Consider the following 18,811-nt stretch of genomic DNA (forward strand, 5'->3'; position numbering starts at 1 on the left):
AAAGCTTTTCTTCCATTTTAACAGGGTGTTCCAGCCCGGTACACAGAACTACATAGGGCATATCCTGGATGGCTAGTGGGGAATACACAGGTGTTTATCTGTCTTTCACATGACCATATGCTATCAAAATGAGTTTGAGGATGGTACCAAAACTAGTAGCCTATAAAACCATACCTCAAACGGTGTCAAATTGTTGCATAGTGTTACATTAAAAGCCTAAAACAGCCTCAATGCGTTTTCATGTTATCTGTCTGTCAACAGCGATAGCCATCTTGTTCAACCTTTCCTTGGTGGCAGCTGCACCTGTCTGATCTCCCAGCCTCTGTGACCTGGGCAGTGTGCTCTCTAATCAAACATGACCGCTGCCACCCACACCAAACTGCCTGTGACAAGTTTCCCCTGGTCCAAGGTTTTTACCAGGTCATAGAGAGAGAGAGAGAGAGAGAGAGAGAGAGAGAGAAAGATAGATAGATAGATAGAGAGAGAGAGAGAGAATGCAAATCCGTCATTGCACTTTTTTTCAGAATCTATAGTTAAATATATTAACCCACTGTGAAAGTTTTGACCTACATTTAAGATGAAGAAAATAGAATAGTCACTTTAAATCGCTGGTACAACTTCACACAGACATGGGGCATGGATACTTGAGTAAGCTATGTTTTGATTTGAATCTATGTTTTGATCTTGCACTATACCTGTCAGTTTTCCCCCAACAATTAATGCTATAAATACAGTATGTGTGCCTTAACTTCAGCGTCTATCTGATCTAACCTGTTCTAAGAGCGGTAGCGTGTGATCCATGCCCACCGGCTCTTCAAGGCCACTTTCCTGGCTGTGGAACAACATGACAAGTGTTCTCATATTGGTTTTTTCCATTCATTCATTCCCTGGCATTCAGCCCTGGCTATAAACAAGATGTAGTAGTTCAAACACATGTTTTTGTGAGTAGAGATCTAAGATGCTAAGCATGTCTGCATAGTCCAAGTCTGGATAATGTTATGGACATTTAACAGACCCAGGTTTGGTTTGTAAACTTGGAATTATGATAGCACCTTTTTCATTATGCATCCTACATCAACATGGACGCAGGTCAAAGAGAAAGCCATACTTATTTTCAAATGTGCCTGCTTACTGTGACAGATGAAAGCCACCAAACTACACAGTCGGCTTATTTAGCACACTATATTCAAACAAATGTCATGAATTAACCATTAACATGATTTGATGGGAGCAATCTCTATCTTTTTTTTTTGTCTTTCTTTTGAGTTGGTGCAAACAAAGCAAAGCCGCATGACATGGGGGGGCAACAGTGATTTATTTCTGTGCATAATTAAACAGTTCTGACACTAAACATGGAAAAGAGGACTAACGTAAGAGCACTGCTGGTGGATTACACTCGTAGCATTCACACCCAGCCCGCAGAGGGTTGCCATGGGGATGCTTAACCTACGGGAGGATCTGTGAAGACTCTGTCATATGGATTTGGCATGAGGTGACAGAGTTGCAGACTCATGTGTGTCAGTGCAACTCTATGCACTCTGCTGAATGACACTTAAAAGAAAGGTGCTTTCATTTTATAACTACTATTTTTAAAAGGTACTGTTAATGTGGATGTTATCAGTAGCGACCCTGTTTGTTAGACTGTAGTAGAGGTGTTGTAACTAGTCTTCGAGGCGGCTCTTGAGGTCAGTGGTGTTGGGGGAGGTCACAAAAGTAAACACCTGATGTTTGGTAAATGGAAAAATTATAATCCTGTGATTTCTACCATTTTTGCATTCTGGTATAAAAGACTGGAGCTGTGTAGTGTTTCTGAGGAAAGAGGAGGGGTGGTAATGCCCACCGGAAAAAAATGCTGGGTTACAAACAAAACTTAAAAAAAAAAAAGGGAATAAAAGTGCACACGCAAAACACAGAGCTACAGCTTAATGTCTGCCTGTTGACTGAACGAGTGTGAGTTTAACATTTCCTCACTCTTTCCTAATCTCTTCTTCAAAGAGTGCAATATGTTAATGCACAAAACTCAAAGCTAATAAACTTCGGTTGACAAATTCGTTTAGCATATTTCAAGCTACCACTTCATGTAAATCCAAAATTGCCAAGAATCTCCTCAAGGTAATGTCACCAAAACTTGTCAAGCCACTTCAGCAAGTCAGATTCCAGGATACATTCATGAAAGCAATGTCAGATTTACATTTGTACAAACAAGCCATACACCAAACACATTTCAACTACATGCAGTTGCATACATATACGTTCTCCTTCTCAAATAAATGATATGGACATGTAGAACAGAAATCAAATATGGCAGAAATCTCACAGGCTCGTTTCAACTGACTTTAAACAGAAAATGGTGGGTGAGGTGTGGGGTGGGGGGTGGGGGGTGGGCACAACCCAGGAGTGTGTGTGCATGCTGGAGGCTTCCCCTGGTGTGAGTTTATCTCTATAGAACAGGTCAAACGGCACGTATCCCTCTCCTTCTCTCCACGAAAGGTCAGCGACAGGACCGGGCCCATTTCAGGAGGAAGTTAGAGGAAACGGATTCCGGCACCAAACTGCACACCATCACATATCCTAGAAGGTGAGGGAGAAAGCAGATCCCATTCAGCTGCAGTGGTGTACGTTATTCAAAAATACTTCAGTGTGGATCAGATCGTACACAGTCCTATTAATGACACAAGATTCAGACATAATAATCTACACTGGCTAACCTAAACTCTGAAACTTTGCATCAACATCAGATGGTGCAATAAAGAGATATTTCATTCATGGCTAGATAATAATGATCTAGTGGACATAAATAACTTCATAAAAAAAAATAAAAAAAATTTGTTTCTGTAATACGACGACGATAGATGAACGTGTTGTGTATACACATGAACACGACCATGTAGAACTTGTCTTTCAGGTCATGTTGCTTAAATCACAAAGTATCCATTAGTCCATCCATACATGTGTATATCCTGTATAGTCTATACTGTGTGTGAATGGTTGGTACCTGTCTCCGTTCTGGACCCCCATGGGAATGCAGTAGTTGAGCTCCAGGCGTGCGATGTTCCCCAGCCTCAGCACGAGGCCCGCCCCGTAGGACCAGCGGATGCACTCGGCCATCTTCTGCAGGTGAGCCCGTGGGCCCTCGCCTGGAGACACAGCATGGCAGAGGAACAGTTTAGACCACAGAGGATTACTACCATTCCTACCCTCTCACATTAAACTGTCCCTTTTCACATTCCTAATGTTGATGATTTTCCTTCAGCAGTTTGTGTGAAAAACATTAATCCTCCTCACAGTTTACTTTCTTAAAGGTGGTGCTGGCTATTGCTCTTTTACTTCTATCAATCACAATCCTATAATATTCACCACACTGGAAAGGGTCAATATAACATACATTTCGCATGAGAAACGTATTTCTTTTAAACATGACAACAGTGCCACTCTGTGGTGAATGAAATGTATAACAACTGCTTATTACTATGCGCCACTGATGGACATCTTAACCCTTTCTCTATACGGTCACTCAATGGTGTATTAAAATACAATGTAAAAGTGTAGTCCAACTCTATAGTTCTGACCGTAGTTGAGGTTGCAGAGGTTTCCAGCGTTGAGGAAGAAGTGCGTCCTGAAGAGGTCCCCAAAGCCCCCCCGACCGGGGCGGAAGGGCAGGGGGGTGTACAGGTGGAGCCCGCCAGCCCAGTATGCCTCCCCACCCAAATAATCCCCTGAGGGGACCACACACAAACACACATATAACACCACAAGGCAGAAATTCACCTTATCTTTTAAAAGCTGTAGCTGATTATGTGGACGGGCGGGTACATTAGTAAGATGATGGCCCTCTTTCTTTCGCTCTCACCTTCACTCTGAGGTCCAATGCTGTACATCCCAAAGCCTCTCACACTGGTTGGACCACCTAGATAAAATCTGAAAAGGAGATGGCAAAAAGTCAGTCTAAACAGGTTCAAAAACCGCTTTGAGACATCAAGACATTTGTAAAGGCTTAGGTAAAGGTTGCTGTGCTTGATAATAACATTTCCCTTCTTTGCAAACATTTATATGACAGTCAGTCTGCATTCAACAGCTTTCCTTAGTGATGTTCTCCCCATTCAGACTTAATTAGCCAAATGGGATTAACTATCAGTTTAGCAAATGCCACCTGGTTTAACTTCCTAAGACACTTTAGAGACACCAATATCTTGTAGTCATTTACATGTACACGACATAGCAATATTACTTGCTTTAATAATACAACACCACTGACACATAGTATTTATGGATGCAAGAATCATCCCAAATGCAAATATGCTAACAGGGTCAACTGACCTGTCAGCGATAGAGGAAGGCTTTCCCCCGATTGGCATGAGCATTCCTCCCCAGAGAGAGGCGGAAAGGACCTGTGAAGAAACAGATCCACTCGTCAGAGTTAAGCCTTCATTGTTTGCAATTAGTTAGCTGCAGCCCTGTTGTCCATTCTGCAAATGCTTCAAAACTAAACCCATTTTTTCAGTCATTACATTACAACATCTGAACAGTCACTGGTAACAACTGGGACATTTCAGTATTGTGCTTAGTGTACGCTGCCACCCTCACACACTTTGCCTTTAACAGCTTAGGTAATATCACTAGTGCACAATACATAAAAGAGAGGAATATATTATATTCATATAAAGGTTTAAGAAATCAGCTTTGGATAGGAGCCTCTGTTAATAGATTGTGAACATGAATGCAATGAACCAGGCTTCCGAGTGAGCGGGTGGGTGGGTGGATGCACTCACTGATCCAAAGAGGAAGGGTCTGTTTAGCTGCAGCTCAACGTCCTCCTTCAGGAAGCTGGCATCACCACCTGTGTACCCAGCCAGTTCCTACAACAGGACGCAACCCATTTCAGCCACTGTCCCGTAACAATGCAAAACTGACCAAAGCTTCATTTAAATACGGTCAATGCCAACACTGAACAGAGAGTATCTGTGTGTTTCCTTCCATGCTGAGGGAAGAGGGGGGTACAGACCTGGTTGATTCGCAGTAAGGCACCTCTCCTGGGTAGGATAGCGGAGTTCCTGGTGTCTATGGCCATTGTGTGCTAGGAGAGCAGGAAGAGTTCTTTAGCTTGTTGTCAGAGGGTATTTTGTTCAGTTTGACTGGTGTAATGTTGTGACAATGAGACATGCTGGTGCCTTGGCCTTCAGCTACACTATATAAAGAGGTAGCAGTGATGAAAAAGCTGTCTGCAGTAAGATAATTATTTGCGCATGAACTGCACTGGCTTCTCACCATGTACAGCTGAACAGATCATACAAGCACAACACCAGGCCTTACGCTTATGAGTGATACCTCCTAAATGTATATTTAGCATCCTGTGCCAGGCCCGGTCGGTTGTAAAAATAGCTCAGAGTGTGACACCAGTCAATGGGTTTTCATTCAGAACTTGCGATAACCTTTTGGAATGCTGATAATCAAGTTTAAACTGTCAAACCACCAAAACAGAGCAAACTCACTTTCTCATAGTCAAACTCATAGTCTCACATAACTTGAAACTAAATTTAAAAATATCATTGTAGGACAAAATGTTAGCCATTTTATGCCCAGTCTGTGGCCCCGGTTATGCTTGCATTTGAACTCCTTCTCTACAGCATACATGGCTGGACACTTCTGAGAGCTTCTGAGGACAAGGCGTACCGAGAGAGAGGACTTGAGCGAGTGTCCGCTTTCCTCCCGCACAGCGAACGAGGCACTGCGGGCCAGGCAGCCCAGCTCTCTCCACACACCCTCCCACTTGAGCGTGTGAGTGGTCATCCACAGGGGGAACTACATAGAAACAGAGGAAGAGAGCCTTTTCCGTAAGAAGGGATCACACACAATTAACAGGACATGGGCTAATTGACTTGCAGGAGATGTGGTCATGGAGCTACATACATTTAACTCTGTGGAGACTCCACGGTCTGTCTCCTTCAGGGAGCTCCATGGGAACTGGCCTGTGACCTTATAGAGATTCAGAGTCAAGCTGGGACACACACACACACACACACACACACACACACACACACACACACACACACACACACACACACGCACACACACACACAGAGACAGAGGCAGAGACACACAAACACACACAATTTGACTTAGGCATGGTTTGGAAACAGTAAATGCAATAAGTATGTAGAGGAGTGAATATGTTGAAGAGTGTGTGTTTTTCATTAATTTCGTCGCTGTGAGAAAGCTTACTTGCGTTCAAAATTGCCTGGCTGGGGCTTGAAAAATGACAGGCCATAGGAGGTCTCCTTTGTGCCGTATGAGAACTGGAAGGTTGCTTTCTCGCCACGGCCAAGAGCATTGGGCAGCTTCAGACCCAGCACCTGAGACGAGGAACACTGTTAGTCATGTACTTGCAGAAACACAACGGTATGGCCAACTATTGCGGAAAAAAGGAGGTAGGCACAAGATGAGATTCGACTCATGTCAGCTTGTTTAGTTTAGTTTATGTACCAGTACATAGAATTATAGACTGGAAGTTGTACTCTATTACACTCTATTGATTATTCTGCCATTTCTGTGACTTGAAATAACATATTCTATGTGTATGTGTGTGTCTGTGTGTGTGTGTGTATTAGTGACATACCATGCTGCCCTCATTGTTGCCGACCATTGTGTTGTAACTGCCAGTCATCCTTTTAAGTTCAGTAACCTCAAAAGTGACGTCTAGACCGTTGGGCAGGGCATCAGCACCTGATGACGAATAAAAAAGACAAAACATGCATTTTCCCCCCACTACAATACACCTGCATGCACACTTATACACATACATACACACGATTAGCATGAATATCTGATGTTTCGGGTACCTTCAGAAACATCAATGAGCACCTCCACATCCTTAAAACATCCCAGGCGAAGCAGTTTCATTCTGGCATCATGAGACCTCTTCATCACCTGGAGAGACCAGAGTCCAGAGATTGACACACTAACACAACAACCACTGTATTTATGTGACACACTGGACCCCAGAGATGAAGGCAAAACACAGATGCTTTTCTCACTACTTACGTCTATCAGGTTCTTGGCGTTGAAGACATCAGAAATCTCGTGGCCTAAGTAGTCCTCCTTGGTTCTGCCTAGACCCTCGATATTGACATGCTGAACTACAATCTGAATGAGAATGTTTTAAGAATGAATGACCGCAATCACTCCCCTGATCACACAAATGTTAAAACTAGGACTTCAACAAAAACCAAATGGGATTCCCAAATGGAAATTGTTAGCTGGGTGGTGTGGCATTTGCAAGGGATGAAAATCAAGGTTTCAGTAGCCATGCTTGACTCGACCTTATAAAAATAGAAAAACTATGATATGCATAAAGCTTTCATGACATCCTAATGAATGAATCAAAAACTCTGGCTTTAGCATGCACTCTATAGAGGCTACATCCTGTACTGAATGTCGGAACTGTCTGTGACCACAGATGCATGACACTAAACTTCACTGTGTCGCTTAACCGATTGGTAACATAAGCTGAAGTAGAAGACATGCAGCAATATCATAAGTGTGTTGTTCATCCAACCATGGGCCTCCGAGACGTTACAATGTAATTTACAATGGCTGCATGCTGTTTGGTTAGGATTACAGTAGCTATGGACTAGAAGACCTCAAAGAGCAGGGCAAAACACGTGTTCTTATTTCGAGGCTGACAGGTGACACTCACGTTTCTGTTCTCCAGAATTTCTTGTTTAGTTTCCTGCTCCGTTTCCATGCCTTCCATATCATCGTGGTTGACGCCCAAGTCTCGCCCCTGCATTGGCAGCGGGTCCAAACTCTGAAGATGAACAAACACGTGTTGTTAAGACCACCATATAGACAACTCAATTTGACAGAAAATGTGAGTAATTCTCATTTGACAGTATTCGTTAGTTTCTGTGCTGCTATATTGTTCGATATTCAGACATTGGGAACGCGTTGTTCAACGGTACAGCGTGTTCCGTAGAAATACGTTCAAGAATTCAGCTACACTGAGAAAGAAAGCTAAACAACCAACACACGACAGGTCAGGCTACCATGAAACGAAAACTGTGGCCGAGCTAGCTAGCCAGTGTGCTACACAAAAGAGGGGAGGAGAGGTCATTCTCAATTGTAGGACGCTTTGAGTTTTAAGGAAATAATTTTACCCTGGCATGAACAGTCCCCATGCCGAATCGTTGACCGCAATAAATATGTCCTTATAGTACGTTGCAGCGACGTTTCAACCGGAGAAACACAAAAAATCCCTGGTTATTTAGCAGTGGACCCAGCCCCCTTCAAGGAAGACGCCATGACACTCAGATGCTGGATATGTCGGAGACGCTGATTGGTCACAAAAGGATTACTGTCATTCTATACGAGGCGGGGCTATGATTTTTCACACTAAAAGAGCGCGCCTCGTGAACGAGCATGCCATACATACAGAATGTCTTTTCTATAGGCCTGCTGCGTAGTCCCAGCGGGAAGAAGGGGGACAAAGAAGCTGAAAATGTGCCAGCCAAACAATGGTTCCGTCCTCATACTGTATGTCTTTAGACTATAATACTGCACCAGCTCACTTTTGGGTGTTGGTGACTTTTGAAAATGACTTGCACTATTGCCAACTTGCACTATTTTTCGAAAGAAGGACATGGACTGATATATACATTGTGATATAGGCATGGCCTACACTTAACTTACACTAAAACTATAGGTCAGTTGTTTGACCTGTCACTAACATAGGCCTGTTATCATCTCGTACCGCCAAACTATTTTCAGATGTCTCTGTAATTTGTCTAACTTATGTGCTGCTCATCTTACAGTCGAGCATCAGGTAGTTTGATACATTTTGGACAATGCTACACACCATCTACTTACTTATTTAAAAATATTCGCTGATACGTCTACTCTACCACAATGTGCTGCCCAATAGTTTGGGAGGGGTAGTCTATAAACAGCAGAGGGCACTGTTACCTCACTTGCCTTCGTACTTTGCGCAACCACGAGTGAGATTCCTTCAATAAATCTACCTTCCTCAGAAATTAAAACGGCCCTACATAACAGAGGCCTACGGCAAAGACATAACACGAGAAGCAGGCTTGTATAGTCTTGTATAGTCCGTTTGGTAGGCTGCCTCCAACAATGGGAAAATGTTCCTTAATTAACCAATTAAAAAAGGAGTCTGGCATGATGCCATTGAAGGTGCGAAAATGGGTTAGCAACACGAGTCTAACAAGACATTAACAAAAGATGTAGTGGAATCATTGCATAATGTTACTGTAATGTGCATATGCCTCACTGAATGGGCTGATTAGTCTAAGCTAGCCCAAGTTTCTCCCTATGCTATGACTTAAGGGAAATAAATTAACGTCTGCCTTCACCATGGACCTATAGACTAACCTTTAGATTGATGCTCAAGAAGAACAACAATGATATTACTTGCCCGTATTCATGGATGCGAGGGGAGAGGAAAGTTATTGATTACATTATCCGGGGAAGAAGACACAGTGGTCGCACCCAATTTAATCAATTGGATCAGAGCTCCCCCTCCCTCTCTCTCCCTGGATCAGGCTCTCTCTCTTCCTCTATCTCTTCTCTCTCCCCCTCTCCCTTACACCTCCAATCTCCTCCTCAAATGTGTGCAAACCAATCAGGAGCCGGCGTGCCGCGCGGAGGTCTTTCTGTCCTCACTCCCTCTGCCAGTACCAAAACGGTCCTCTTATCAAAGAAACACACAACCTAAAAACTGCATTCAATCACCGCTTTTAACATGGGAAGTGCTTGTTTTTACTGGGACGTTTGTTTGTTTTTCGTCCTCATAAATACTTGCGGTGCAATGGCAAACGTGGCTCTCTCAGGTAAGAGGAATCGCCTCTTTCTTTCAATCCTTCTCTCACTGTCTCTCCACTCATTTTTTATAACAAATCTCATATGCCTTTTTTTCTCTTAAAAAGTCGTCTTTAGCTGGTCTGTTTCTAAAGAGAAAAGTAGAGTTTATTTTCAACGGTGACATTTAGGCTATTCTTGCAATTTAATGTGTAAGCTAATTAGTGCTGAATTAACTTTTTGAATTACTCAACCTAGTCCCACTGAAGTGAAAAAAGTCCTAGATGCGACTGCCTAACTGGTCTAATCACTGCGGCTTCAACTGCATCGGAAATTCAAACTGTGTACGTAAAATAATATTGGCAGTAATAAGTATTACAACGATTAAATGCCCAAGATTTACCATGGTTTCAAAGTTTCATTTAATTCCTGGCGGCTTCCCCAAAGTCTCGCTAATGAGCAGTGGGAACAGAAGCGCTGTGAATGCCCGGTGCGCATCTGGAATGACCCTGCCTGCGGTGCCGCTCGATCTGTGAAAAAGGTGCCACTTAATGAGGCGCTGTGTGACGAGGCAGTTTTCTTCGGTCTGCTTGAACGAACCGTGCCTGTGATCTGATGCCGCGCATCTTCTTCTGGTTCAGCGCACTGCCCCTAAGGGGGGTCCATATGGACGACAGCGGGGAGGAGAATTGAAGTCCGTCACGGTCCCTGAAAGTGTCGATCAAGCGAGTTATCGACCACTGTTCAGCAGCCGGCGACACGCTTCGTGATTCCCAATAGTGCATGCCGGGGATGAGAAGTCAATATCGAGACATGTACCCAGGGGTGATCGAGTGGGCTTTGTTAAGCCTTGAATGATGGATAGGCAAGGTCCAATTTTCACATAACCAATTAATTTGTTTGCCCTGCAAGTTGAGCATGTGTTTCCTTATGTTGAGGTAATTTCATTAGGCTATTTAAAAATCACTCCTGTTAGACCATATTTCATTTTGGGACATTCAGTTTAAACCTTAGGGTAAGCTGGCTGTACAGCTGAAAGAAACTTTCTATCTTTTTTTTTTTTTTTTACTGCTCCCAAGATTATTGCTCTTTTATTTCCCCCCTCTTGTCTGGGGAGAAAACAGAGCAGTCATCCACTCTATAAAAAATATTTATTGTAATTTCATTTTTATTGTTTATTTATTGGAGTTTTGTATTCCTGGGCGAGGGGCCAGCCAGCGGGGGGCTTAACCCCTCGCCAGAGCGGGTGGTTGGAAATAAACGGGGGCTTATGGGTCCATGCCTGTCTGAGACCGGCTATTTTTACACTGATGAAGGGCCGAGATTGGGAGCAGTGGGGTAAACTGCAGTCCTGTCTCCAACACAAATGACAGAAAGATCAGGCTCAAAATAAGACAGAGAGAGAGAGAGGAAGAGAGAGAGAGAGAGAGAGAGAGAGAGGGGAAAGGAAGGGAGAGCTGAGAGCCCAGGCACACATTCGCATCAATCCCCATCAATCCAGGGCAGGGAATGAGATGAGCGGGCTGGCCCCTGGGTTTAGCCCCAGATGTGCCTTGGCCCCTCGAACAATAACCATGTCAATTAGAATCCTCCTGGGCTGGGAGGTGAGGGAGGGCATTGGCCGCACCTCTCCACATGTCCATGGACTGCCTCATGTATCCATCATCCCCTGGCTCTATTTGTTTGTACAAGTTATCTGTGTGATTTCGTATTGGGTCTAGTTCTGATCATTTCCTTTGTGTCTTTAATAATAAAATTAGATCTATTGCATAGATCCAACAACTCCCAAGTCCAAAACTGATGAAAGTTTATAATCAATTTTATCCTTGCAATAATGCTTCTTTATCTTTTGTAAGGGACTCGCTTGTTAGTGTGCAGGTTTTGTGACTTGCTCTCTGTTCTTTGCATGCATTTTCCTAATGTTGAATTTTAAGAGAGGACAGATTGTACTATAATTTGAGTTGCATCATAGCCTTGCTTTTCCATCTTTTCGGTGCCTCGTCTCACCAAAAAACATCCCTAATAACTGGTGTCCCACTGGAGTGTGGAGTCTGGCGCGATTCTCCTTTGAAAGCTCGAGATAATTCAGGGTTTGATTTGCGAAAGAAACACAATCTCGCAAATTAGAAAATTATTCGTGCAATTTTGGTAATAGCCACTCTTCGGTGGGAAGTGACCACAGACGTTGTTGTGGTTTCACAGACAGCCGGAGCATACCGATTCTGTTATTTATTTATTTTCTTTTTTTCCTCTCTCTCTCTCTCTTTAAAACTTTTTTCTGAGCTAGTCCCGGACACAGATGAGTGCTCGGAGGCCACAGATGACTGTCACATTGACGCCATTTGCCAGAACACACCCAAGTCCTTTAAGTGCATCTGCAAACCTGGATACAAAGGGGATGGGAAACAGTGTGAAGGTGAGTGTCTGCCGCTGCCTGATCATATGCAACTATGTCCAATCAGGTCACTGGGTGTGTGTGTGTGTGTGTGTGTGTGTATTTTGTTATGTGAATAGGGTCATTTGGGTTGTGTGTGTATGGCTGTGTGCATGTGAACGTTCATGACGTATGCCCATTATTGTATGCTCTCGAGTGTGTGTCTGTGTGTGTGTCTGTTTGTGTCTGTTATAACTGGTGGATGAGGCTTGGATGGCTAATGGCAGGTCATCCAGCTGTTTCACTGGAGCCCCCAACCCCCCCTCCTGCCCGGGGCCCCCCCACGGACTCACCTAATTAGAGTGGAGGAAGTGGACTTGGGAAGGTGTGAGCCAGAAGGGGGGTGGGGGGGAGCACCTGGCTGTGTCTTCACACCTCCCCCTCGTTTTCTGCCTGAGAGCACTCCACAGCTGGAGTTAACACACACACACACACACACACACACACACACACACACACACACCCACATACACACACAAGCACATACACACACAAGCACAGGTAAGGCTGCACATACAGTATGTATTGCAAACTATAGTGTTACTCCTACACATGCGTACACACAAGCATATGTATTGCAAACTATAGTGTTACTCCTACACATGCGTACACACAAGCATACACACACATATATACCATGTGAACACACACACACACACACACACACACACACACACACACACACACACACACACACACACACACACACACACACACACACACACACGCACACACACACTCAGACTCAGGTTTAGCATTTAACCAGCACTGTTTAAAATTACTTTCTCCTCACATTCACCTTAAGCGATGCAGAACTTGCTGCTGCCTACTGGCTTACAGTAAGAGACCTACTTCCTATGCCAGCGCCAGCTATAAGGACATTCATACTCGCGAGATCAGGGCAGGGATGCAGACTAAACTGTTTGCACTGTTTCTCTGGAGCAGGGCCTATTCAAATGCAGCCTACTTATATATGCGTTTGTGGGAGGCAGTGTGCTAATACAGGAGCCACTCCAGTGCCTCTCGCTTTCAGTATATTTATCTGTTTACCTGTGCTGCTGGTAAGAGCATGCACACATAAACACACACACACACACACACACACACACACACACACACGCACACGCACACACACACGTACATACATACGTGCACACTTACAGTACAAGGTAGTGTTTTGGTGCTGTATATTTGGTTACAAAATGCAACTAGTCTACATGAGTTTTTCCATTTCTCTCTCTGCTTCCCCTCTGACTGTCCAATGCTTTTTCTGTGTAGATGTCAGGAACTCACTGTCAGTCAGTCAGTCAGTCAGTCAGTCAGTCAGTCCATTTCTATGACTGTGGCATGGCTGGCTGGCTGACTGACTGTCCGTCATTATAGGATTAGTTAGTAGGTCTGTATGCCGTTGCTTAAAGGTCTATATGTTCAGTTAAATGGAAAACTTGAGAAGAAAAGTTGAGTAGATTTAGCTGCCTAGCTGCAGTTTAACATGGAATAAGTAACTGTGTGCTTGCATTTATGTGTGTGTGTGTGTGTGTGTGTATTTTGTGCACGTGTGTGTGCGTGCGTGCGTTGTTTCACTCTTGAAAAAGATCTTCAGAGGGCTATTCTGCAGACCTGAAAGTGCCAGTTTAGCCCGTGGCACCACCTGTCCTTGGTACAAAGTTCACTTGTGCATGTGTCTCACTGAACAAGCATTGGCAACACTGAGTCTTGAGAATATCCCGGTAGATCTCTTTGTGAGATTGTCTCTGTGCACTCACATGAAATATACTCCGACCTGCCTAAAATAACAAGGCTTTTATTTCTATTGAAATGCAATAGAACACCCACAAAAGGGCATACATGCGTGTACAAATGCGTGTGTACACACACACACACACACACACACACACACACACACACATTTGTACACACACACACACAAACATAAGGATATTCTGCTCCTCAGACCATAAAACAACTGTGGACAGACCTACTTTGGCTTCCTTTTCATCAGATTACACTCCAAGCTTCACTCCCTTCTCCTCTCAATGGCCTGGAGCTTTATGTACAGCAGTAAATGCATTGTAGGGAGAGTGATTGTATGACAGTGTGTTTTTATGTGCATCTGTGTGCGGTGTGTTTTTTTGTATATGTGGCTGTGTGTATTTGAAGGTGTATTTAAAAACCCTGCCTGAATGTAATTTTCATCAATGTGAGTGTGTGGCTCTCTCTGTGTGTGTGTGTGTGTCTATGTGAAAGAGAGAGAGAGAGGGATAGCGAGAGATAGTATATACAATATTACACATCTCTGTCCGTATCTCACGTGTGTCTTAATGCAGTCTCCGCCTGTGTTTGAGGGGGCGTGAGCCGGCAAACAGTGGCGCAGTATGGAAAGGGCTGTGGAGTGTGTGTGTGTGTGTGTGTGTGTGTAGCCTAAACCTTAGTCACCCAAAGGTTTAATTACGCCAGTCCCACTCTCTCATTATCCCCCAGTCTGTTTGGCACGGGAGGAAATGAAGAGAGTTCTGTTGGACGGATAACTCCATCAACTCCGTCCTATCTTAAGACAGCAAGGCTGGTGTTCTCCTTATGAGCCGCTTGTTATCCTGTGGGCTGCACTTCCATCTGGGAGGGGAGTAGAAGGCGAGGGAAAAGATGGTCACAAGCCCAATCCTTTCCAGCATTGATGACTTTTGTTTTGGTAAGTGACTTTGGAAGATAGCAGGGGGTTGCAATCTCTTTAATCTCCCCTTAAGAAAAGACAGTGTGTATATGTGTGTGTGTGTGTGTGTGTGAGTGTGAGTGTGTGTGTGTGCCTGTGTGTGTGTGTGTGTGTGTGTGTGTGTGTGCGCGTCTATGTATACCTGTGGCTGTGTAGCTGTGTGTAATTACCTCTTCATGTTGAATGAGTGCTTGTGTTCACAATGACGAGAGGCCTGTTTTTGTTAATGAGAGATCAGCAACAGGAACTGACACTGTCCAGAGTCATTACATAAGGACTTCCTGGAAAGATCTACTACAATTACTCTAGCATAGAAGAGATAATGCTACCTACCATGAGTTACAAAGATTGTGTAACAAGATAACATGAACAAGTATGAACCCCAAACTCAATGTTCTTTTCGGTGAAAGCTAATTTGTTTGAAAATGCCCCCTGTAAATCAAATTAGTGTGTCTACTTACTAAGTGATGGTAGGGTAATGGGGGGAAAGTGCGATATCACATGAAGATGAATTCCTTTTCATAGAAAGTGTCTCCCTAACGACAGCTCATGAATGTTTTATTATCTAATTAATATTTATTATCAATTAGTCCTGACCGATTGTGTTGTCATAAGATCAGGTTTCCTTTCCCAAGGAACCGGTCAAACAGAGCTTGAGCAAACTGAGGGAAAGACTAGCTAATCACTTTTGACGGGGCATCTTTGCCCCTCTGTTATTTGGAAAGTAAACTCACGTCTGAAAATAGCCTTCCCATTGCCTCCCATCGCTGTAATGCGATCTTTCGTTTGTTAACGTCGGCCTGTAGATTTTACAACGGTTGGTGTCTCTCTCTCTCTCTCTCTCCCCTTCTTTCTTATTCTGGCTCTCTTATGTCTGTCGTTCTCTCTGTCTCATTCTCTCTTTTCATCATGGAAACAACGTGAACTCTGGATGCTCTGCTCGCTAGAAAAATGGAGGAATGTTCCGGCATTGGATGTTGGTGTATGTTATCTGAGACGCCGTGGCATTTACGGGCAAGTCGGCCTGGTTTGTGCGATGTATCAAACCCTGCTGCTGCTCAGTGGAACTATAGTCTACTACCCCCGAAGAACACTTCAGCTAAGCTCCTTTAAACAACCTGTAAGCTTTATCCACAGAACCATCTGATAAAGGGGTTCTTCTGAAGGACTCATCCGGTTCTCTGGTTAGGATCTAGCATCAGTTTTTGGCTATGACGAATTGTAAAGATGCAGAGAATACCTGCAGTAAAAAGAATGCTCCATAGTAGAACCTTAAAATGTTACATGTAGAACCTTAGATCTTTTGGAGAGCATATAAGAGAGAGCCTTGCTTTAGCAAGGAAAGGTGGGGAACCTTTGAGAGATTTGGTGTAGAAGTAAATGTTTTCTTGATGGCAAAGAGAGATTTGCTCACTGAATACATTAGTAAAGACAGTGCCTGATTTCATTTTCACGTGGTCTTCATGTTTCTGAATGACCTGATTCATCAGATACTAGCTACAGATTACAGGTTGTCATTGCCAGGTAAACCTTCAGAAACACTTTAAAACACTACCATGCTTTCTCCTGAACTTTCCAAATATTTACTTGAAATTTGATTGAAATTCAAATAACTGCACGCAGAGGTACATTCACAGGCTCATTCTTTCATAACTGCAGATGCCGATACAGACTCAGGGTAAATGCTGTCAGTGAATTAGATGTTTGCACAAGCAGCCTCCACCCATCCCAACGCACTCATCATAGCAGTCTTGGGAAAACATTTCTCTAGAACATTTATGGTTCCTTGTTCCTAACGTTCCTAGTGGTTGTCTTGTGATCGTTCTAAACAGAACCTACTCCACACATAGCTTCAAAAACGGCGATTTACGATTGTTATAAAACAACTACCTGAGGAACCCCGTGTAAAGCACTCGCAGAGAATGCTTACAGAGAAAGAGGGAGGCTCATGGAGGCTCCATCCGATCCAGGGAAGGCTGAGCCTTCACAGCTCTCGTGGGTTTGTGAAATGGTGCTACTGTTTGCTTTGTATTTATCACCTCGGAACTAATTGATGGCTTTTCAGTGATGTTTGTCCACAGCCCACACCCACACCTGTGTGTGTGTGTGTGTGTGTGTTTGTATATTTGCTTGGGTCATGTCAGTCACCTACTAAAATGCAAAGACTACACACTAGCATGGTTAAAATGCAATGTAAAGTTTTACAGTTTTGCATACACACACACACACACACACACACACACACACACACACACACACACACACACACACACACACACACACACACAAATCAGACAGAGCTGTCAGAGCTTCTATAGAATCTTTAGCAGCAGCAACAATTGCCAGACCTGTTTCACAGAGGCAGAGAAATCGAAGAATCGGAGAGAGAAAATGAGACAGCGTTGGAGATAAGATAATGGAAGTCAAGAAAGAGGGAGAGAATGAGGCAGAGAGAGATAGAGACAGAGAGAGAGATAGAGACAGAGGAAGGAGGGGGAATGAGGTGTGAGTCGATTACTAGGCCATTGTCTGCCCGGTGTCTGAGTCTCCGTCACAGTTGTGAGCTCCGCTGACTGGCTGGCTGGCAGTACACCCCCCCCCCCCCAACCCCCACATCCTATCACTGACCCCTCCCTCGGAGAACAGGTCAGCTTCCCAATTGAAACGCTTTATATAGCACTGAAAAAAACACACACACAGACACAGACACAGACACACACAGTCTGCCTTTGCTGTCGTCACCAATATGCACAGTCACACACACACACACACACACACACACACACACACACACACACACACACACACACACACACACACACACACACACATACACACCTGTAAAGACAGAAACATTTACAAATACAAAGAATCCCTCACAGACCTTTATACAAAGGGAAATACACAAATATACATCATACATCCAAACACACACACTCTCTCTCTCTCTCACTCTCTCACACACACACACAAACACAGACAACTGGCAGAGCCGTGTGGCGGCAGACCCAGTCACCTTGGCTCGGTATGGGGCATCACTCATCAAAGGGCTATTAAGTGCACATGATATTAGGGACGTGGTGGTGTGACGAGGGTGTGGTCCTGTCTGGTTGGTGGGATGTTTGGGTTCAAACGGCACTGGCACTGACGAACAGAATACATGAGCACAGCTTTGGCACTTGAGCCTGTTCCCTCATCTGTAGAGGGGATTTACACCAACATTAAGTTAAATTCAATTACATTTTATTCATAGAATTGATATAATAAATAAAATAAAATTGTGTCAAGGCGCTTTAAATTAAGTGTTGCGCTTAGGTTGGATAGATAAGAACACACTCATGCAAACACTCACATAATGAAGTAGTCACCTGAAACGAAGTGATGACAAGGTCAGAATTTACTCATACAGTCCTACCTTTCCTCACACCCACTCACTAGCACACACTCTAGACACTTCACCTAGCGATGCCGACGCACACAGGTGGTGAAGATGACATCACACCATTCTCTGGAATGTTCCCTGGAAACTGAATAATGTCTTGACACACAGGAGAGGAATATCTCCATAAAGCATAATTTTCCCCCATTGTGGCTCCCTGTCCTGGACACCATCTTGGTTCCAGGATATCTGGCTGCAGAAGTAGGATGACATCATGCGGTGTGTCATCAGAGTCTGGGAGATGATGAAGCGGGGGTCTGTTGATCAGTTGCGCAGCCTGGAGGAGAACGAGAGAAAGTGTGAAGTGTGTGTGTGTGTGTGTGTCTGTGTGTTTGTGTGTGTGTGTGTGTGTGTGTGTGTGTGTGTGTGTGTCTGTGTGTGTGTGTGTGTGAGCATGATGCAATGTGCAATGCAACCT

General features: G+C 44.0%; 2 protein-coding genes across 7 annotated transcripts in view; one reads left to right on the forward strand and one right to left on the reverse strand.

Annotated features, from left to right (window-relative positions):
- Nucleotides 1-1,296: 1,296 nt before the first annotated feature.
- On the reverse strand, nt 1,297-8,338 carry samm50l (sorting and assembly machinery component 50 homolog, like). The gene is made up of 15 exons (XM_012823560.2): nt 8,154-8,338; nt 7,694-7,804; nt 7,039-7,140; nt 6,837-6,924; nt 6,614-6,720; nt 6,220-6,350; nt 5,908-5,995; nt 5,671-5,799; nt 5,003-5,074; nt 4,770-4,856; nt 4,318-4,388; nt 3,851-3,918; nt 3,570-3,716; nt 2,996-3,137; nt 1,297-2,571 (listed from the first exon to the last, which is right to left on the reverse strand). The coding sequence occupies exons 1-15, from the start codon at nt 8,172-8,174 to the stop codon at nt 2,526-2,528; spliced, it is 1,410 nt and encodes a 469-aa protein (XP_012679014.1). The 5' UTR covers nt 8,175-8,338; the 3' UTR covers nt 1,297-2,525.
- A 1,271-nt stretch (nt 8,339-9,609) lies between these two features.
- scube1 (signal peptide, CUB domain, EGF-like 1) overlaps nt 9,610-18,811 on the forward strand; it is an 84,869-nt gene continuing 75,667 nt past the window's right edge. For 4 of the 6 annotated variants that reach the window (XM_031582562.2, XM_031582563.2, XM_031582565.2 and 1 more), the window contains exons 1-2: nt 9,611-9,842; nt 12,098-12,226. In XM_031582562.2, coding sequence (XP_031438422.1) covers nt 9,755-9,842; nt 12,098-12,226 — 217 coding nt within the window. In that variant the 5' untranslated portion in view covers nt 9,611-9,754. Of the gene's footprint in view, nt 9,843-12,097; nt 12,227-18,811 lie in introns of all 6 variants that reach the window. The other 2 variants (XM_031582560.2, XM_031582561.2) reach the window with 1 other exon arrangement.

This window comes from Clupea harengus, chromosome 16 (assembly GCF_900700415.2).
Source record: "Clupea harengus chromosome 16, Ch_v2.0.2, whole genome shotgun sequence".
Lineage (NCBI taxonomy): Eukaryota > Metazoa > Chordata > Actinopteri > Clupeiformes > Clupeidae > Clupea > Clupea harengus.